This window comes from Sinohyriopsis cumingii, chromosome 2 (genome assembly GCF_028554795.1).
Source record: "Sinohyriopsis cumingii isolate HCF-2022 chromosome 2, ASM2855479v2, whole genome shotgun sequence".
NCBI lineage: Eukaryota > Metazoa > Mollusca > Bivalvia > Unionida > Unionidae > Sinohyriopsis > Sinohyriopsis cumingii.
The window spans coordinates 22,494,221-22,518,150 of NC_142962.1; the positions used below are offsets into that span (position 1 = coordinate 22,494,221).

Consider the following 23,930-nt stretch of genomic DNA (forward strand, 5'->3'; position numbering starts at 1 on the left):
ACAACTTTTTATTATATAGGCGGGGATTATTTTTATTATTATTATTATTATTATTATTATATATATATATATATATGTATGTATGTATGTATGTGTATATATATATATATATATATATATATATATATATATATATATATATATATATATATATATATATATATATATATATATATATACATATATATATATATATATGCACTGACTTTGGGTTTGTCCTGTAATAGTATACATAAAAGATGTAACCCCAATTACTTAATTAGCATCATAGTCCATTGATTCCAAATATGACGCTTGTTATTACGTCAGCATGACGTCACATTATGACATTTAACATGGCTGACATAGTTTATTTGAGAAGTAAATTCTCCTTGAATTATGATATTTTTAATGAACTATAAAGATGTGTATAAGTTGCAAAATTTCAGAAAATGTACGGGAGAAACTTGGCGTTGCTGCAAGCGTTCTCGGCGTCCTGCTTTGCATATGTGGTCTGTTTCTTATTTTCACGGGTGTTTACATCAAGACTGAAATCGACGATCAGGTAATGCTTTTGGAGGGATACAGCACAGGAATGCTACCTCACTTTCTCGTAAGTATTGGAGCCCTGGCAGCATGTCTAAATGGAATTGGATCAAAGATTGCATATGACTGTGGTCATGCTGAAACTAGAGGGAGATTCCAGCAGATTCTTCTGTTCTTCATCATACTTATGTTTCTATTTTGCTGGGTGATATTTGCAGGAGGTATCGTGAGCATCACTCACGGAGATGATATCGAAACTGCATTTAAACATGGACTAAAGTCTGCCATGGAGAGATATAGGTACGAACTCCCTGCCAAACAAACAATAGACAAAATGCAGATGAGTATGCGCTGTTGTGGAAGTTCATCTTACAAAGACTGGTTCACAGTTGATTGGATTAATCGGGATGCAGTGAATACGAATCATCCAGACTTCGAAAGGTAACACTGAAAATATCATTATTTCCTACCTGTTCTAATAAATAAAGGGATCGTGTTAATTTTACAGGGCAGTATATTGATTCAACATTCGTCGGAAAGCCACTCCTGGACTATCAATTCCGTAAGTATCGTATTTAAAATGATGAAATCTACACCATCAAACACAGAATTGTTACTTTAACAATCTCTCTATTCTCAAACAGAGAGAAAATTTATATTTCTTACATGATGGCACTGACTGGTCCAACTCAGATGAAAAGAAGAGTTATTGGCCTTAAACTTAACTAGTAACCAGTACAGTGTCTGTTTCACCCACCCACGCACCCACTCTCTCTCTCTCTCTCTCTCTCGTTTTCTTCATCCTTCTGTTTCTCTCTTTAATTGCTTATTTACTTAGCTACATATATATTAGTGTATTCTCTTTTCCTTTGAAATTTGTGTTTTTTAATTTACGAAATTTATTACCTTGTTTCTTTGATGTACTTGAATTGTTTTTAAAATGAATGTCTTCTTTGGACCATATTTGTATGTTTGGGAAAGGACCTATAAGATAGACACAGATGAGTAAAACAACTCGTGTCCAATCCCATCTTGTTCAATAAAATGAAAATAACAATAAAAATGTTTTAAAGAAAGATAACATATATTCAATTTTGGCTCTAGTGGTCAAAGAATGACAAAACTCAAATGTTCTTTTTTATAATAAACTTTAGTCTTTAAAATTTCAAGTACATTCTTTTGTTTTGAGTGAAGCTATAAGAATATTTCTGATAATTATGCTGCAACTAGAAGCCCTTTTTTCATAATTAAGCTGGAAATGTGGCTACACCTCAAGTACAAGTCATAAAGGTCATATACGTGTTCAGTTCCGACTATTTCATTGATAACTGTAGCATTTTAGAACTTGATCACACTTATCTTTAGGTGGCGACTGTTCACTTTATTTTGATCCCCGAACATAAATATTCACTGGATGGTCGTTATATACAAGAAATGCATATAGCAGAGAACCAATGTGTATGTACATGGACATTTTTGGACGAAGTCAACAAAGAGTTGTTGTCTGGCAAAGTCAGATTGAATGTCATGCGCTATGAATCCACAATGAAAGCGGTGCGTGGTGGGGAAAAGGTTTCTCGTACCCACAACTGGTAAAGATTGGACTCACGTGCATTTTCTTGACCTAGCTGAATAAATGGCCGCCATTGTGAAAGCCCATAGACATTGATCATTTTTGTTAGAGAGTTTATATTGCCAACTAAAGCGCAAAACAATAAACAGTCAGGTATAAATAGACTTTTGTTAAATTATGTAGGTATTAAAGTCTGGAACAATGGTTAATATTTTATTAAAATTACTAAATGCGCATACATGACCGTATTGGCATACACTTTTAGACAATTCGATATAAATGCGACTTATCAGCAGCAGGGAAGTTCTACAGACCAGACGTTCCAGACCAAATAAAGCCTCCTACGAGAACTTTCTCCGTAGAAGCCTCAGATTTCAAAAATAAGCCTTCCCACGAAAATTAATTTGCGTAAATTCGTTCCCGATTGCAATTTTTGTGAGCAAAATCAATGATTCTGGACAAGTAAAAAACGAAGATTTTAGGGGGGGGGGAAATTTATTCTGGTGTCTTTTTTGCACAAAGGATTTGGCTGCGAGTCTCATGAATAAATTTGATCAAGACCGATTCGATATCTACTACGCGGATCATGAAGATTAATCGTGATAAAACCATGCGGTGTTGCCTGAGCGCGGCTGAAGAAAATTTTGAATTTGTTTATGTCCATATCGCCGTTGCACCAAGTCTGATGAATATTTCTTAGCGTGTGAGTATCAACGCCATTGAAAACCGACAAAATGTTACAATTGTCCCTAATTACCTTTGGAATTTGCGTATATCGCTGCGTCACGTAAATCACATCGGTGTTCTTGTGTCGGCCACGCGAGAATATCCTAGCCGGGTTGGTCTGCTTGTCCAGCATAACATCATCGAAAACAACAAGATTATTAACATCGCCATCTAAATTTTCCACGGATGGGGTTTCATTGATGTCTGTGATGAATTCGATTGTGCCTTCGTCGGTATTGTCGCTAAATTCCTTTAGTACTTGATAACAACGCTGATCATCAACGGACGGTGCAACCAAATACAACTTATCCCATTTTAGCCATCGCATTATCAAATTTAGCAACAACTGCCTCTTTCCAGAACCGGACGGGCCAATAATTATCATCCTTATCGAATTCGGTAACACCGCGTTGTGTTTCACCTGCTCGCGTCGCTTCGTGGCTGAAAAATCAATTACATTCATGTTACTAGAATACATGGATCTATATTGTGTTAAGTGTCGCACGCGCACAGCTACGATAAATCCAACCGAAATCGTCACACGCAACAACAGGAACGCAATTGCAGGAGAATGCGAAGTTTGTAATACACGCAAATTCAGATTTGTAAAAAAAAAAATAGAAGAACCGGAGGAGACATTACCGCCTCCATGAAAAATCTACCCGGGTTGCCCTGGGCGAAATATCCCGGAGAGAAGCATCTACCAGGATACAATTACTGCGGACCTGGTACGAGGCTCGATATAAGACTCAACGATAATAATCAACCAAATCCCGGCGAAGATCCAGTAAATGCCATCGATAACGCGTGTTACTATCACGATCTTGCGTATCGCAGCGGAGATTTACAACAAAGGCATCTCGCTGATATTAGGCTAATTAATGCAATAGACGCGATTCCTGACAAAAGTTTCAAAGAAAAATTGGCAACTTGGTTGATAAAAGGCGCGATGAAAGGTAAATTAGTATTCGGCGCTGGTAAATAATAATGGAGCAAATATATTATTCTCCGCGAGGTTTTTGGCGAGGAAAATCAGCAATAGCCAAACTCGCCAAGGCAGCAAAAGTAAAACAGTCCGTTGCTGAATCGTGGCTATCGAAACAGGCAGTCTGGCAAATTTATCTTCCCCCACCTAAGAAAATACCGTACGCGAGTTTCACCGTCAGTGTCCCTAATGAAGTCCATCAGGCTGATTTAATGTTTCTTCCTTACGATACCGTCGACGGAGTCACATATAAATACGTGTTAACGGTTGTTGATATCGCAAGCAGATACAAGGAAGCCGAGCCGTTATCGAATAAAACAGCAACGGAGATCGCTAAGGCGTTTAGCGAAATTTATTCACGATCTCCATTAACATGGCCGAAGCTTCTCCAGGTTGATCCAGGTCGAGAATTTCTTGGCGCGGTTACTTCACTGATGAAAAAGAATAATGTTAAAATCCGTCGCGGTATTGTAGGTGTTCATCACAATCAAGCTATCGTCGAAAGATTCAATAAAACGCTTGCAGAACGATTATTCGGATACCAGTACGCGCGTGAATTTATTCAAGATAATCGATCTCATGATTGGGTATCGAGGTTGCCTCATGTGATTAACGCACTAAATAACGAGACAACGAGAACAATAGCAATGAAACCTGCAATTGCAATTACAAAACCAAATATACCCCTAAAGCGAGATTCCACAATTCCGCCTGTGCTAGGTAGCGTCACGGTCAGGTATTTATATAAAGAAGGCGAGGCCGAAGGAGGAAGAAAAAGAGCAACTGATCCAAACTGGAGCGTTACAACACATAAAATATCCGCCGTAACAAGATCATCGGGAAGACCGGCAATTTATTTCCTAGATTTGCTAGCGCCACAACGCGGATTTACCAAAGAAGAATTACAAATAATACCGAAAGATACTCAACTACCGCCAGCGTCATTAATGTGAAACCGAATTCTACCTAACTGAGATAATTTTCTTACTCTTGACACGGCTAAATACACTAAATTTGACCAGGAAATTCTATCATCGACAATCCAAACTTGACCATCGACGGTTAATCCCTGTGATGAATGTATCGTTGTTGCGTATCCTAGTTTCCATGGCGATCTTTCTGCGTTTATCGCGTCATTAACAAGATTAATATCAACAAGAATAATATCGTTCAGTACCAAGATCTTTTCCTCTCCGCAGGGTAAAGTAACACTGATATTTTGTTTCCTGGTATCAGCGGGCCTGTAACACAACGGCACCTGTAATGTTGGAAATTTCTCGCAATGAAGTTTGAATAATATTTCCTGAATAACATCACGAACAATTTTCCTACTAGCAACAATCAAATGATCGGGACGCCACAAATTTAGAAAAATATCCATCGGAGTCTCGTCGATTATTCTTCTCATCACATCGCATTGGATCTTATTCGGTTGTAATCGAATTATTTTCTTAAATTCGGTCAGTAAAATATCATCGGATCTATAATCAGCGTCGATTTCCTCATAATAGTCAACGAAATTCCTGAGCCATTCGTGAGGAGATTCACCATCAATCGGATCAGGCTGGCCATGATCTCCGCACATTATCACAGCGGTATTTTTCTCCTCCAGCCATGTCAGGAACGATTTTAATACAACTAAATTTACTGTGCAAATTTCATCAAATATTATAATTTTGTTGATATATTTATTTCCCATACGAGCCGAATCCCATAATCCACCGCTGTATTTAAAATAACTGTGATACGTGCAAGAATCAACGTCGCGTTGCCTTATTTCTCGCGCTAATCTGTGAGTTGGAGTCAACACTATCATATCAGATTTCGCAAATAAATTTATCGCTCTCGTTGTTTTCCCGCTACCACCAGGACCATTCATGTAAACGAATTTACTACGTGAAATCGGGTCAAATGCAGATGCAGCCGTCGATATTTCCTCAAATTTATCTCGATGAAATTTATCGCAATCTTCGACATCGGCGTCCTCACAGTAATCTAGGATATCCTCGTTTTTTATCCTCCAAGTTCCCCAAGAACCATCGGCGATTAAATTATCCAGCCTATACTGGTATTTCTTATCGATATAAAACGAGTCCGTTGCGACCCTTACCGCGATATCAGAAAATTTATTTATCATCGACAGTAAATTTATACTCACATAAGCGAGCATCGATGATCTCAAATGCGTATACTGCGCTGATTCTCCATCGAGATAAGTGATTACGGTACCTAATTTTTCTCCGTCAATAATAATATTTTCTCTGTTGCAGAATATTCCTCGCGATACCGTATCGGCAAAAATAAAGTCCATCTCGGCATCATTGATAAATAACCTAGCGTGTCGGTGTTTATGATCAACGGATCCTCCTTGAGTAAATTTGCCAATTATTTTTCTTCCAATATCTTTCGCGTTTTCACAATCCGTCGGCAACCACACTTCGGTTTGTTTCCTGTATGATATAATCGCCTCGCTAACCGTCAACGATATTAACATTGACGAATCCAGCATATACCTCAACAAAACCGTAGGGACCCAACGACGCTGAGATAAATGCCGACCAAACCAAATATAACAAATTTTATGTAAATTTTCAGCAAACTCGAATGAAGTGACACAAGCGAATCCTGTCATGACAAAATCAGGCAACGGTCCGTTAATTGCTACCCTTGTCATTTCGTTGGTGGGATGGCCAAATTTAGCAAAATAATCTGCACAATCACCATATCCGAGGAAACTTCCAGGATAGCACGCGCTCATATCAACGGAGATCATATCTTCGAAATAATATTTGGTATTCCACAATCCACCATGGCCGTATTCGATACAACTAAGTTGAATATCAGTGAGAAATTCATTCCTTGTAGGTTTCCACGAATTTCTTTCTCTGGCAGCGTGAGCAGCAACAGATGGAACAGTAAAACAATTTGTCAGTAATTGATCAGGATTTGACGAATATTTCACCGCGATATTTTTCATAGATTCATGTAATTTTTCATCTCGGTAAATATCTCCTCGCGGTAATATAAACTGATCATATTTTTCTTCGCTCGAGAATAACCAAACTGATATTGGATCAGATGCGGCTAATATTTTGATATATCGGAACATAGCATCAGAATTATCCTTTGCGCCTTCCACGGGATAAAATTTAACAGCGCGATTTCGCGGAAATATCATTACCGATTGTGACCACGCATGTGAATTATGATCAACAATTTCGATTGGAACTCCTCGAGATCTATACGGCGAAGAATATAATATTTCTCCCGATAGCGTTTTCACCGTGATAGGAAATTTAAGTTTCTTGCTCAACACAGCAACATCGTCAATCGATGCGCCATCAACAACTGTCTTCGCCCATGAATTAATTTTATTCAATCTCAACTGGGTCAGACCAGATCCACGACGAACGTTTTTCATGTGCTCGATAACACGCTCGGCAACGCAATTTATCATCGGCGATTCTTTCATCGCAGGTAGATTTTTCATGTCTGGATTATTATTTAGCCGATAAATTCCATAAACAACAGCACTAGAAGGATACGCCCTGGCATAATAAGGACCATCGATTCCCAATAATAATCCTGGCTTCGAATTTTTATCAAGAATAACATTTTTCTTACCGCCACGTATTGGATCTCGTTTATCGCGAATGATCCAAGTGTCGTCAGGCATTTGTGCAATAAATTTTATTCCAAAGATAAATCGCTCTTCCTTGTGTTCGAATTTTATATGCTCGATTATCTTCTTGGCCCGTTCCAGATTCATCGTAGCATCAACAGCGTTAGTTTTCCACGTCGACCAAACATGAATCGCCCCATCATCGAAAAATTCTTTTTTAGCGCGATCGACCTCAGGAATGATATATTCTGCCTCATCAAGATCAAAAATATCCATTATTATATTTTAGACAAATATTTAAATTATAATGAATAAATGTTCGTGGATACCAATCGGATCAACAAAATCATGCGACAAATCCTGCAGAGGTGATTATTGTGGCGCTCACATATATGCAATTCGACGAGGCAGTAAAGGACCACAACGGTGTTTAGTTTGTCAAGTTGGCACTCGAGGAAAGACTCGATTGTGTTTGTCCTGTGGAGGGAAAAATTATCGGGAATTGCGCCGATATTATGAAAAAAGATCCTCGTCGGTGATAACATGCGAAGAAGATTATATTAATCGATTCAAGGCAAATTACGATTTAAACAAACAGAATATTGTATATGGAAATGAAATCAACGATTCCTGCAATGAAAATGACATGCGAGTATAAATCTCACCCAACCATCGAGGGATACGAGGCGTCATCAGATGGTATTGTCAGAAATGCTAAAACAAAGAAACGTGTTGGTAAAGTTATTAATTCCGGTTATCTCATGTTCACAGTCGGTAAGAATAAAAAACAAAGAAAAACGAATTATTTATGTCATCGGTTTGTATTCGAAGTTTTCAACGGACCAATAAAAATTGGACTTGTTATCGATCATATTGACGGAAATAAACTCAACAATAAACTTTCCAATCTTCGGGTTGTAACTTCGAGCGAAAATTCAAGATCCGGCAATACCGGCAAACATCCGAAATACGCCAAGGCCGTCAAGTCGATAAATCAAGAAACGGGCGAGGAGATGATATTCGAATCGATGAGCGCAGCTGCGAAATATTATGAAATTAACTCACGATCGGTGCAATTTGCGGCAGAGGGAATTCAACATGCGACATTTTCATATAATCTCGGCGCGTGGATCAAATTTTCCTATATTCCGATAATATTTGATTCGGAGAGTGACGAAGAATAATTAAATATTACAAAATTAATATAACATGAACGAACAAACCATAAATAACATCATCGAAGCTATCGATGACCTGAGAAAAAAAAATATAAATCTTCCATCGGAGTTGGACGCGAATAAAATCCGATCTGAATTTGAGACGATTGTTCAGGGAAAACTCGAATACAAATACACGCTGCCATCCGAATATAAATTAATAAAGAAAATCCAAATTGCGATGTATCAATCGCTAGCTACAGTCAACGATGATCGCGTCGAGGATTTTGTTAAATTATCGACGCTAGTGGAGAAAGCCAGATTGATTTTATCAGACGCATACGAGTCAAAAAAAATTACAAGTTCACGCGTCAGACAACTGAAAAAACTTGTCGATGAGAGCAAGGCCAAGGAAATCGCAGACTCTTGAATTTTCCTGAATATTTTCCGCAAACAACAAAAAAAAAACAAAAATTAAAAAAATATATTAATTTTGAAAATTTCCCTGGATTTTATTTATTTTTTTGGCCTGTTTTTCCCTGGCAGACAGATTCTCACGATTTGAAAATTTCCCTGGATTTTATTTATTTTTTTGGCCTGTTTTTCCCTGGCAGACAGATTCTCACGATTTGAAAATTTCCCTGGATTTTATTTATTTTTTTGGCCTGTTTTTCCCTGGCGGATGGATTTACGATTTCACCAGCAGATTGATACTTATCGTTTCCCCGCGGATATCAAGCAAATTTCCTTTCTGATCCGTCAGTTTGAAATTTATCTTCGATAATAATCGATTATGACATCGCAGATAAAACGGATTTACTGGTTCTTTTATTATCAAAAAACCCGGAGATGCGCTAGGTGAAAACGAATACAAGATAAATCCCTGCTGTGCTTGATTTGACTCTGACGAATCAACATTGTAACTCCCCTCGACAACATCCGCGTGAAGATAAATCGCGATAACTTCCGTTATATTAACGATACCTGGCGAGATATGCCGCCCGCCTTTGGTCGGATCATTATCGTGTCTGAGAAACAGCGCTAATTGTTTTTTCTCTGCCCACGCGGCGTGTAATTTCGGAAATAACTCATCGATGGTATCAGTGAGGGATTTTCTCATTTTATCAACGTCGTAACCGGGAAATTTGAAATTTGGTAATGTTTTCTCGGTTAATTTATGTAATTCCATGAATTTTTTCTTATTGCCTGAATTTTTGATCAATGTAAATTTGGTAATAGGAAGAATATAATCGCCGATTGATATATCGTCGACTATCGCCTGAATAAACATTTTATGATAATATTCAAGATCGTTCGCAATTCGATTCAAGCGTCTCACATGTCTTGGGAGATAATCACACCAGCCTGTTTTATTTTCGATACATTCATTGAAAAATGATCGAAAATAAGAAAATAGCATCTTATGTAATATATTAAATTCATTGATGGTTTTTTTTACATAATCGCCGTCTATTGGGGTTATTATAATTTTTTTATATTCACCAATATCTATCACTGTATCCGCGGGTGGGATTTTGGGAAGAACCAACCATGAAACATTTTCCACCTTAAAATTAAAAGAAAACACAATACGACCAAGTTTATGTTGCTCCATGAGATCAAGAGCCTTATTGATTATATCAAAGCTGGATGTAGGGAATGATCCCGAAGCCTCGTCGGTGACAAAGTCGGATTTTTTTGGTTCTAATGTACTTGGTAAATCCAACGAGGTAAACCCGGGAGTTGTATCAGGGGATGTTTCCACAGGAGGAATTTCGGGCCAACCTGATATGGTCCTAATCGATGATTGGTAAATATCAACGATATACGGTGATTTCACTTCTATCATCGATGATAGTGTTGGTTCGTGCGCAGATATTTTTATTCCCGGAGTAGCATCGCCGGTTATATTTGATATTCTGGTGGTAAATTCCTTATCCAGCTGATCAATTTCGTAACTTCCTGTTGGTATACCGACATATATCCAATCAGGTGTTCCATCGGGTTTGGTTTTGTTGGCAAAAACAAGTGAATTATTTGACAATAATTTACCGAATGACGTCGATCTAACATTAGGCCAGCTATTGTAGACACGCAATTGTGTTAACGCAATTTCTTTGACGCTAATTGGTGTTGGAAAATTAATACTAAATTCAGGTTTGGTGGAGCTTAACGATATTAGTGTTGTTGTCGGCGGTGTCGTGTTTGTCACGATCTGGGCTAGCTCGGACATTATTAATATTCATTTGTTCAATCTCCGAGTAAATACCGATCATTGCTGAAAATTCTAGATCGGAGATAACACCATCGTTGAGACTCTCCGAAAGCAGCGATGATAATTTTGAATACGCGTCATTGATCTTGGTTAGTTTGTTTTTGTACAATGATAACTTTTCACTCGTGCACGAGGAGATTTTTTTCGCTACGATATTGAGAACACCAGCGATTGTCGTTGTTGACGAGATTATTATCGTTGCTACGATCGGCGCTATTGTTGTTACCGCGGATAAAATTATTCCAGCACCAGCGACTACCGCGGATACCGTGTACACAGCGACGTCAATGATAATTAATCTACGCTGGTATTTCTTTATTTTTGTTTGATACTCGTCGAGGAGCTTTTTTAGCGAATCCTGCCATGATCGCGCCTGATTGTAACGGTAATCCGATGCGGTCATTTATTAGTTATTTATCTAGTCAATTGTAGTCTATCTGGATAAATATTCGAATATTGCACGATAATGCGTTGGTTCTGTCGTGGTTCTATCTGGTGGTTCTATTGTAAATATTTCCCTGGCATTTTTCTTCATGGAAATAATAAAAAATCCAGGATAATATTCATGAATTTCATGAAATCTGGCTGTCACCTTGAATTTTATCTTGGAAATATATTGTACTCGATATACGCCATCAAACGGCGCGACAAAAGTATCAAGATTTCCAAGGGGCGTCCATGTGACTCCCTTTATTTCTACCACAAGTGGCATAAAATAACTAGTATCTTCTGTCATTAATTCCACTGGTGTATAAATACGCGCAAATCTTCCAAGGTTCATTGACGATATTTTTGTGTTAATATCGTTAATTTTTGTAGTTGCGTCGAGAAGTTTCGCGTTGATTTCTTGAATTTTTCCGTCGTTCACTGATGTATCGACTTTCTCATTTGCTAATTCTCGTACCACGTTAATTTCATCGTTAATTTTAGCAATATCTTCGCTGATTTTTTTGTTTTCTCGTGGAGATCATCGTGTGATGTTTTATCGACTTTTTCGTTTACGATTTGGCGTACCGTGTTAATATCATCGTTGATGGATTTTGTTTTCTCGTTGTGCGATGTTTTATCAACCTTTTGTTTTATTAATTCACGCATTACGTCAATATCTACGCTGATTTTAGTAATATCCTCGTCGATTTTTCTTGTTTTCTCGCTGAGGTCGTTATGTGATGTTCTATCGGCTTTTTGAAATATTAATGCACGTGCCGATTCAATATCTTTGTTGATTTGTGCGATATCTTCGTTTATTTTCTTTGTTTTCTCGGTAAGATCATTATGTGATGTTCTATCGGCTTTTTGAAATATTAATGCACGTGCCGATTCAATATCTTTGTTGATTTGTGCGATATCTTCGTTTATTTTCTTTGTTTTCTCGGTAAGATCATTATGTGATGTTCTATCGGCTTTTTGACCCATCGCGGTATTTATTTTGGTAATTTCCTCGTTGATGGATTTTATTTTCTCGATGAGATCGCCGTGTGTAGTTGAGGAGGTATCGATGATTTTTTTTATATCCTCGTCGAGCTTTTTACTGAGATTTTTTGATGTATCGTCTAGTTTTTTAAGATCGTTAGTTAGCTTGGTAAATCTTTTTGTCACTCTATCTTGAAGATCGTCGTGTGATGCTTTATCAGCCTTTAGAAGCATCGCCGCTGATAGTTCCATGTCGGATTTTTCCACATCCGCGATATTGGCCTTTAGTGGCAATACCGCTAATAGATCGGTAATATCAGCTATAGATTTCAACACTAATTCTGATTGACGAGTAAATTGACTGATATGATCATTATATTCTTCTCGCTTGATTATATCAGTTATTTTCACGTTGCTGGTTTGTAATCTTCCTTCGGTATTTTGAAAAACAGCAACTTCGCCAGGGTCCACCTCTGACAGCGATAGAAGATTGTTAATATCGCTCTTGGTTGCGAACTTTGATAGATCGACGTCAGTCACTTCTGCCTTTTCCTTCCTGTAGATAAATCTACCGTAAATATCAACCATGATATTTATCTACGGCGTATTCAAATACAATTTTGTGATACGGACCGGATGATTTTGAAATTGCGTCAAGAATATTAATTGACTCTGGACCGCATATTGGTGGATCAGCTAATGTTTGTGTTGGAAGAGTCGAATACCAAATCGGAAGATTTAGTTTTGACACATAGCTGATAAATTCATTTGGCGGTGCTAATCCATAAGAGTCAAAATAAACGACTTCGCGAGGATTAATCGCGTAGGCAACCCAGTGTGTGCCAGGGCCGGTATTTTTATCGAGATTAATTATTCCTGTCTCGGTAGGGTTTGGTTTTTCTGGTAGTTGATCCCGCATAAATACGCCTCTGAAAAATTTTATTTTTTTATTCTTTGCTTCGCTAAGTAAATCTAAATTTGAATAGGCCGTGCTAATCTTAGGCCGGATCCGTATGGGGGGCGTCTTAGATAAAGGCCGGATCCTTTTTGTTGTTTTTGCAACATTTTCGCGATTAAGGGAGAGAGGACGGGAAGTAACCCTCCCTTTTTTTTACGGTATCCACTTCCGATAACTTGTCTTGTTACTGTGGAACCTACTTGGGAACCTATGCCTGTTAGCGCGCCTAATCCTAATGCCTTTCCAATCATCGGAAGAGCCAATTTCGCTAGCCCCAATAGAGGAAGAATTCCGCCTGTTTTGACCATGTCTCTGATGGCGCCTATAGAAAGGCTCACATGAACACCGGGGTTTGCTGATTTGGCCTTGGTAAATCGTTCACGTTGACCTCTAGTTAGCGACAGTTTGTTAGGTCCACCGTGAATCTGATCGTTTTTCAGTGTTAATTTCATACCGCATCGCTTTGATATCGCTGATTGGAGCTTTTTTATCTGACCCGGGGTCAGAGTTACACTGACGTGTTCGTATGGCATATTAATAATCGCTTAGTCTAAATTTGGAATTTATCACATATTCTCGACAGGAGCATCGATGACTCGCATTCTGCCGCTGATTCCTTCCAAGATCATTGTTCTATCACTGAGGATTACCGCGATGGCTCTTGCTGCTCCGGCTGTGTTAATTCTGGCTTTGAAATGGATATCGACAACGGATTGTTTTACCAAATCGAGATGCTCCAGGGAGAAGTAATAGATAGGATAGCGAGTATTAAAATCTAGCTGTGATATTTGCAATCCGGTATCGATATTTTGATCGCGGCCCATGAAACTTAGTAATCGATGATATGCGCGGGCCGTCGAAAAATTTTCAAAATCGATGGCTATTTCCTCGGATGGTTCTTGCTGGCCGTTTATTCTCAGTGAAACGTTTGTTGCTGCAAATCTATCGAATATCATATGACTGTGAAGTTGATCGTATCTGTTTGCGTTTTGAAGAGCAACAAAGATGTGCCTAGGTGCCGAAACACCTTGTTGTGACGCAATTCGCCAGGTAAATATTCCGTTGATATTAACATCGCAGGAGTCGGTCATTGTTGTCAACCAGGACATGACGGATTTTCCACCTTGATTCATGAATGATAATAATTTTTCTTCCTCGAGCATCGATGGAACTATCGCTGGCATCCACAAGGTAAATTTGTTTAGGATTACCTTGCCTGCGTCACCAGCACCCGCGCCTGCTTCTCGCCAGATGGCTTTGTCATTGCCAGTAGCGTCTCGAACGAAAGTTATCGTGTGTTTTGCCCCGTAGATAACTTTTCTGAAATGCCTGCAAAATCCAAAAATGTGAGATAGTGGAATTGCACAGGAAAATCTTCGTTCGTTGCCAGTCAACATGACTTTCCGCGTGGCAAATCCAAGGTTATAATTGTTATTTGCTTTTATCATCACACTTTCGGAATCTGCGTCTTCGTTGACGTTAGTTGTTTTCTTTGGTTTCCTGACTTCATATTGGACATGATCAGCGGTATCAGAGTTATCTTTGGCGAACATCATGCTAGGGCCAGCTGACCTGGTAAAATCATCCGAGTATCTCGCTAGGCCTATTATCGTTGTTGCTATATCAACGTTGTCCGTAATTGATTCGATCTCTCTTCCGTCGATCATGTAAGTGGCACTCTTGAATAATGCCATAATGCCGTTGTTAACGAATCCGACTTTAAAATTATCGCCAAAGTTGGTATTATCTGTTTTAATAATACTTCCAACAACCTCGATATATGCCTCAGATGGAAGAAAATACCTTGTTGTATCGTGGACTTGAATTTCCAAGCGATTATTTGTATTTGGTTCAACTGCATCATACGAGAAATACTGGAAATCCCGCACGGATGTGTCTCTGCCTACGGGCTCGTCCATGTCGAACACTTCATTTGACACTTGTGCGAACATTTATTATTAAGAATATCATCTAAAACGAAGACCGCTGCCTGAAACGAAGCTTGTATTTGCAATTTCATTTGCTAGATTTGTCTTAGCAACTTCATTTGCGAGATTTGTCTTAGCAACTTCCTGCGCTATATTTGTCTTAGCAACTTCCTGCGCTAGATCGTTTATTTTTTTATTTGCCGCGTCGTTTATGACTTTGCTGATTTCGGGTGGCATTTCTCTGGTGATAGGCAATTTGACGGGTTGTTTTTTACGCATTAAATTTAATATTTTACTTTTGACAACATTGAAGCCTTTACTGGCCAAATTACTGATACCAGAAATGGCAGTCTCGCCGATTTTTCCTATTGCTTTTAACCCGAGCTGTTTGATCACGGGTCCAATTTTAGGTATTATTCGCGTAAAAAGACTTCCAATAATATCGCCGAATCCATTACCGTGTATATATCTATATACGGGCAATCGAGAGTTTACTACGCGGACCTGTCTGGGTCTGCGCTGATATTTGTGAACAATCATTGTTATTTCAATTGTGTTGTTTTAATCGATGAGCTCATCGACAAGTTCCTTGTAAATGTGAGAGTCGATGACACCACCGCGGAATAATCGCTGACAAATATCCGAGGCTTCGTTGATTACTTCGCGAGAGTTATTTCCAGCTCGTTTTCCTCCGATTAATACCTCGAGGCGAGATACGTCGTTGACAACACTGTCAGGGCAAATGGTATATCCGCTTCCTGTCTTTGGTTTTGGTGTTGATGGTTCGTTAAACCACTCCGTTAACACGTCCTTCTCTTCCTTTTCTTTTTCTTTTTGTTTTACTTTTTCTATAAATTTAAAATATTCGTCATCACGTTTGTAAGGTGGTTTTTTACTAGCAAAATATATCCATTCGATATATTTGTTTTTTTCAAGAGGTTTTCCACGAACACTGGGGTTTAAATATTTATCCCTATCATCATAATCCGCGGCAATATCTACTAAATTTTCTCCCCTTGCGATTTGTTCATGCACATCACGGGTAAAATTAATTCTGATAGCTTTATGAAGATTTTCATATAAGGACTCCGTAGTTTCTTTCTCTTGTTGAGTTGATTTTTGCGATATCCCCGAAGATTTTTTTTCCTCTTTTCTTGCTTTTGCGAAATCCAGAAAATCACTATAAAGAAAACTTGTTTTCTTCGCCTCAGGTAAATTATATTTAGCTCGAAATAAATTATTATACCAAGAATCCCGCGATTTAATTTTTTTCAATCCCTCCTCCGTTAAAAAAACTTTTCTATTGTCAAAGGAATCTTCGGCAAATATAGCAAATATTTTAATATCTTTACCAAATAAGTCAAATTGTTTTTGCAATATTTTCCAACCGTCCTCGGTAAATTTTTTTTTTATTATATCTCGAGGTTGAATATCTTTATCTTCCTCTTTTTTTTCTTCTTCTTCTTCCTCTTGCTCTTGTTCTTCTTCTTGCGCTTGTTCTTCTTCTTGCGCTTGTTCTTGCCGTAATTTTTGATCTTCATCTAATTCTTCAGGAATTTGCCCCGTCCTCAATTCTGCTTGTGCTCGTGCTTGTGCTTGTGCTTGTTCTTGTTGTGCTTGTGCTTGTGCTTGTGCTTGTGCTCGTGCTCGTGCTTGTGCTTGTGCTTGTGCTCGTGTTTGTGTTTGTACTATTCGCTCCGGCAATAATCGAGTGTGTTGCTCAATGTCTCTCGTCATAGGAATAAGACCGCGCTTCCTAAGTTCCTTATCTTCCTTTCTATCGCCGTATGCGACTTGCTCGATTGCTCCAGTGACTGGACTCAACAACTTTGACGATATCTCAGTAATTCCATATTGCGAGTCTTCGTAATCACGAACTTTTTTCTTAAATAATTGTTTTGCCGGGATAAGTTTCCTTACTGCCGCTAATTCTTCTCGCGTTAATCTGGCAGAATGAGGCTCTCCAACTCTACTAGCTTTCCGACTCATATTATTTTCAACTATATTGTTTTAATGCGAGGTAAAATTAGGATCCCGCAGCCAAATCTTCGCAAACTTCGTCGACACCAGAATAAATTTCCCCCCCCCCCTAAAATCTTCGTTTTTTACTTGTCCAGAATCATTGATTTTGCTCACAAAAATTGCAATCGGGAACGAATTTACGCAAATTAATTTTCGTGGGAAGGCTTATTTTTGAAATCTGAGGCTTCTACGGAGAAAGTTCTCGTAGGAGGCTTTATTTGGTCTGGAACGTCTGGTCTGTAGAACTTCCCTGCTGCTCCCATAGACATTGATCATTTTTGTTAGAGAGTTTATATTGCCAACTAAAGCGCAAAACAATAAACAGTCAGGTATAAATAGACTTTTGTTAAATTATGTAGGTATTAAAGTCTGGAACAATGGTTAATATTTTATTAAAATTACTAAATGCGCATACATGACCGTATTGGCATACACTTTTAGACAATTCGATATAAATGCGACTTATCAATCGGTTTCAATCGCTTATGTATTGATTGTAAACACATTCCGCTACAACGTAGTTATTCGGGAAAGGGAGGGGGGAGGGTACACCAGCTTTGAGAGGGCTGTAATTTACCCATGACATTTCCCTTGTATACATTAGTGGTTCTTTGTAATTTGCTGAAGACGGGTAGAATTCAATCATTTAATAAGAGAATCAATTTCCAATCGTTTGCTAATATAAAGGATAACGACTTTATTTTTCTAAAACAAAATAATAATTGCAGTATGAAGATAAAAGTTCTGATACGAGAATACATCAGGCTAAGATCTTATGCGTGGGTACAACAAAAAACTAAAATTTGATTCAGGCACCAGGGAAAGCTTCAATAGATCTGGATTTAATTCAAAATAGCTTATTAAAATATTTGCCTATATTTTGTGAAAAACTGGATGCGATTTATTTATACTGTAGTAAATCATCATGTAGCTAAGATCATTATGTGACACGCCCTATCGCCCCTGTGATCTTTGAGTCACAGTCAAACAGAACATTTGCATTAAGGTTTTAGTTCACGTAATTTTTCATTATGTGACACGCCCTATCGCCCCTGTGATCTTTGAGTCACAGTCAAACAAAACATTTGCATTAAGGTTTTAGTTCACGTAATTTTTCATTATGTGACACGCCCTATCGCCCCTGTGATCTTTGAGTCACAGTCAAACAGAACATTTGCATTAAGGTTTTAGTTCACGTAATTTTTCATTATGTGACACGCCCTATCGCCCCTATGATCTTTGAGTCACAGTCAAACAGAACATTTGCATTAAGGTTTTAGTTCACCTAATTTTTCATTATGTGACACGCCCTATCGCCCCTGTGATCTTTGAGTCACAGTCAAACAGAACATTTGCATTAAGGTTTTAGTTCACGTAATTTTTCATTATGTGACACGCCCTATCGCCCCTGTGATCTTTGAATCACAGTCAAACAGAACATTTGCATTAAGGTTTTAGTTCACGTAATTTTTCATTATGTGACACGCCCTATCGCCCCTGTGATCTTTGAGTCACAGTCAAACAGAACATTTGCATTAAGGTTTTAGTTCACGTAATTTTTCATTATGTGACACGCCCTATCGCCCCTGTGATCTTTGAGTCACAGTCAAACAGAACATTTGCATTAAGGTTTTAGTTCACGTAATTTTTCATTATGTGACACGCCCTATCGCCCCTGTGATCTTTGAGTCACAGTCAAACAGAACATTTGCATTAAAGTTTTAGTTCACGTAATTTTTCATTATGTGACACGCCCTATTGCCCCTGTGATCTTTGAGTCACAGTCAAACAAAACATTTGCATTAAGGTTTTAGTTCACGTAATTTTTCATTATGTGACACGCCCTATCGCCCCTGTGATCTTTGAGTCACAGTCAAACAAAACATTTGCATTAAGGTTTTAGTTCACGTAATTTTTCATTATGTGACACGCCCTATCGCCCCTGTGATCTTCGAGTCACAGTCAAACAAAACATTTGCATTAAGGTTTTAGTTCACGTAATTTTTCATTATGTGACACGCCCTATCGCCCCTGTGATCTTTGAGTCACAGTCAAACAAAACATTTGCATTAAGGTTTTAGTTCACGTAATTTTTCATTATGTGACACGCCCTATCGCCCCTGTGATCTTTGAGTCACAGTCAAACAGAACATTTGCATTAAGGTTTTAGTTCACGTAATTTTTCATTATGTGACACGCCCTATCGCCCCTGTGATCTTTGAGTCACAGTCAAACAAAACATTTGCATTAAGGTTTTAGTTCACGTAATTTTTCATTATGTGACACGCCCTATCGCCCCTGTGATCTTTGAGTCACAGTCAAACAAAACATTTGCATTAAGGTTTTAGTTCACGTAATTTTTCATTATGTGACACGCCCTATCGCCCCTGTGATCTTTGAGTCACAGTCAAACAAAACATTTGCATTAAGGTTTTAGTTCACGTAATTTTTCATTATGTGACACGCCCTATCGCCCCTGTGATCTCTGAGTCACAGTCAAACAAAACATTTGCATTAAGGTTTTAGTTCATGTAATTTTTCATTTCCCAAACACCTCAATGGATTTTGTTCATTTGATGAACTGTTTTGATGTTAAGATAACTAATACGGCAACATGCTTGCTCCACCTTTGGGGATTGCCATCAAGGTCACACGTTGTACTTCACTTTGTTGATTGTGGTTTCAAAATGCAAGTTTAGTTTCTCATGGTTTCTCTACATCACAAGCATTCTAATTGGTGTTGAGCTATGTCTTGGTGAGTGCATTAAACCAGTGCACTTGAACATGTATATAACAAAAGTACACAAGAGTTTCAATGAGCGACAAATCTGTCTTACTTGAGTAACGCCCCACCCCACACCACATTCTTTGGCCCAGCCATGTTAGAATTGTACCGCGGCAGGCTTTTCTTTGCCCCCTTTTTCTCTGCGTAAGGCAGTATTTTACATTGTGCCAGGCGTTTTCCCCAACAATTTGCCCTTTACTCAGTTTCAAAATGCTCCTTTGATTTCTCACAAACGCAAACGTGGACTTTCTTTGCAATGGATAAACTACATATGAAGCTTTGGATTTTCCAAATTCTACAAATCAGCTTCTTCCTTTCAAGATTTCCTTATTCAACAACACTTACAACAACAACGATAATAATAATAATAATAATAATAAAGCAACAATACTTCAGAGGCTAATGGCGAGAAGCAGCCACCCACCCCCAAAATGAGCGTGAACAAACGGAGCGTTTCCTATAGCATGTATTCTTTACAATTAGATACTTTCAATTATGTCATGGAAACGCTTAAAATGCAGACGCTCTTCTATCTGTTCATAAGCAACATATACATGAATAGCAGAAAATATCAACACACATTTTGATTCAATATGTCAAATTGGAATTCTCGACATAGGAACTGGAACTTTAAACTACAGCTGTGTAACTAAACAAGTCGCACATAAAACCTCGACATACGAAATGGAACTTTCATCTACAGCTTAACACATAAATATAAAACATTTTATATTTCGTGTTTAGGCTCTAATAAACAGTAACAAAGAAAGAGTGAAAACAACAAGCTTTGAAAAATTTAACAAATAATTTATTTTCTTGGAAAAACAATGTAAAAATAACAAAATAAGAACTTACGGTTTTAAGAAATCAAACCCAGAAATAATCAAAGAATAATCCACGAATTAAATTTTAGAAGTTCTAGTAAAGAAATGTTCTAATGAATTCAAGTTCGAATCCCGACGAAAATTCCAAAATGGAAGGCGATGACGTATACTCTAGTTAGTAGTGTGCTGTTGTGTCTACAGTTCTTTGTTGCTTCACAAACAATATTCCGGTGTTTGCATTTCCGAATAAAATTTAAAGAAATTGCATTTTTCTAATAATTCTGTATGAGCACTAAAATATTTCCAGGAAAAAGAATTAATCTTTAAGAATCCAAATAATTTGAACAAAAATTGAAATGTAACTCCAAATTGGTCACAAACAAACACTTTCCAGTGTAAAAGCCCAACATACTAAATTCTCTATAGACAAAGGTTATACGGTCAAATAAGGCGCACAATAGATACCCGTATGAGGGTCACGTGATCACATTCCAGAACAGTTTAGAAGCTGTTTACATGTCTAATGTCACGTATTCCAGTACAGCCTCCATCTCACTCTATGTATCCTATAATAAAAATAAATTTTAAAAAAAGGTTGTTTATTTGATTCTCAATCAAGGCCAGGAACTAGGTCAGCAGAAAGATACAAAGTTCTATTTTAGGTGTTTTCGACTAAACAGTCAGGTCAAACTAATTTCTGGAAAGTATCAAATTCCAGTAAACAAAATTACATTACTTAACATGTAATGAAATAAAAAAAATAAAAAGATTTTAAAACTTACAAATAGTTAAATTAAATCAAATAAAAATTAAATCAAATATACACAACGAACATCGACATAGAAAATGGAACTTTCAGTTCAGCTGTGTAACTTAACACATAAATATTAAACATCAACATAGAAAATGGAACTTTCAACTACAGTTGTATAACTTAACAAATAACATATAAAACCTCGACACATTAAATGTAACTTACAGCCACCACTATGTTATCACACAAACAATTTGATCCAACCTGTGAGACTGGACTTTTCGACATACATCTTTGAAATTTCAACCAATGCTCTGTAGTTCAGCAGATAGAATTTCTAAACTTGACATATGAAATGGAACTTTGAACGCAAGCAGTCTGATTCCAAAGGTGAAACTGGAATTCTCAATATACAAAATCTAAATTTTAGCCAACGCTGAGTAATTCAGCCTATAAAATTTAAAAAACGAGATATAGAAAATGGCACCTTCAACCACCACTATATCATTCAAAAGATACAATTGACAAGCTTGACATACGAAATGGAATGTTCAACGCCAACAGTTAGATTTAACATTACAATTACATTTATTCTCAAACCCCAAATGACACACGTTAGAAGAATATACGGTGATATTGTCACTTTGTTGTAAAATAAGATGTAATATAGGATTAGAGGTATAGCTGTGACACTTTAATTGGAACAGCTACATCCTACACGAAAACGGTATGTGAAAATGTGAAACGTTTTTCTCCGCCCTGTTGGTCAGCGCCAATTGTAATATATTTTCACTCGATTCGCCGGCGCGTAAATACTCGTATACACTTGGAATTCCATGCGTGAAACTGACATTTGAACTGCTATGTTCTCATTGGACCAACTTTTGTCTCCTACGGCGCCGTATAGCCACAGAGTCGATATCGAGATGAACTTTCAATACGTCATTGATCCAGGTTTTGGTCAATGTATACGAAATTTACCCTCTGCAGTGCCGGATTAAGTGCACTAAGCACGTCCTTAGGGCACCTGCCCATCAGGGGCATCAGAAAAAACATTCAAATTAATTGATGATAAAACTGAATGAATTATTTACGACCATTTCGATCTGTATGAACGAGTATTTAGATTTGGAATGATGGCAAGACAGGTATTTTCCCACCTTTTTAGCCTTTAATAGTGTTCTTTTTAAGTTTCACATTTTGTAGGAAGAGGGGAGGCATCGTAATATATTCAGTGCTTAGGGCCCTAGAAGGTCTTAAACATGCACTTACCATCTGACATGAGTTTTCAACTCAAATGAAAAATATAATACGATTATTATTATGATTAGTAGTAGTAGTTGTTGTTGTCCATATTACACACTTAATAACGTTAATTAGTGGTATAGTGTCTGTTTTGCCTTTTTGACCCCCTTGGGTCCCTGATATTCGTTGCAGCCTCTACCCCCTCCCTCCAACTTTTTAAGCGACCAATATGCCATGTGCAACGCATGGATGATTGGCATTAATAATCCACGCATGTGACCTGTCATGGGGGTGGGGTAGAGTCTATGATGTATCTTAGTGCGCAGAGAGCCCAAAAAGGGTACGAACGGCAATATACCACCACTATACTTGTTATGGAGGTAGTTGCATACGGTACTGCTCAGGCAACTCACAAATAGCTGTTGTTTCGATCGATAAATCAGGTTTTATTGTTATCCATGGATGTTTAAATACTGCTCGACTTTTACTTTTTGTAAATCCGTGCTGTTTCATATTTGTGCTCATAATTGTCTGTGATTTTCGATTTCCGCAAGAATTGTCTCAAACTCGGTCGCACTGATTATTTTATCCTCGATTGCCACTAAATATAGTTTACTGATCGTATTGAGATTTCTTTGTACTGCTGCAAGAAATTCTGAATAATAATAATAATAATAATAATAATGAGGATTTGTATAGTGCCTATTCTTTAGAAGCTCTAAGTGCTTTACAACATTAGACAACACCTATAACATTTTTTTAAAAAAACATATATAATGATATCCTTACAAAAACAAACACAATGAAATTAGAAAACATCAAAAACATGCTAAAATATTTAAGGTAGGAAACATTATTAGGTCTTTAAGTTTGTTCTTGCAGTCGAAATAAATGAGTTTTAAGAGCACTCTTGAATGGGATCACTGTGTCTTTGTGTCTACGTTCAGTGGGCAATTCATTCCACGTTGCTGGGCCCTGGTAAGCAAAAGAATGTTGTCCATATGACTTCGTTTTCATAGTGGGAATAATGAGTATAAAATTGTCGGAAGAGGAGCGTAAGTATCTTGCTGGTGTGTACACATGGGTGAAGTCAGATAGGTATGTTGGACTGGAGTTCGTCATTGAAACGTAGCACAGA

The 23,930-nt window shown here is 37.7% G+C and overlaps 1 protein-coding gene across 1 annotated transcript in view; it reads left to right on the top strand.

Annotated features, from left to right (window-relative positions):
- The first annotated feature begins 348 nt into the window (after nucleotides 1–348).
- LOC149804457 (photoreceptor outer segment membrane glycoprotein 2-like) overlaps nucleotides 349–23,930 on the top strand; it is a 42,905-nt gene continuing 19,323 nt past the window's right edge. Inside the window, exon 1 of the mRNA XM_089940640.1 lies at nucleotides 349–966. Coding sequence (XP_089796766.1) covers nucleotides 404–966 — 563 coding nt within the window. The 5' untranslated portion in view covers nucleotides 349–403. The remainder of the gene's footprint in view (nucleotides 967–23,930) is intronic.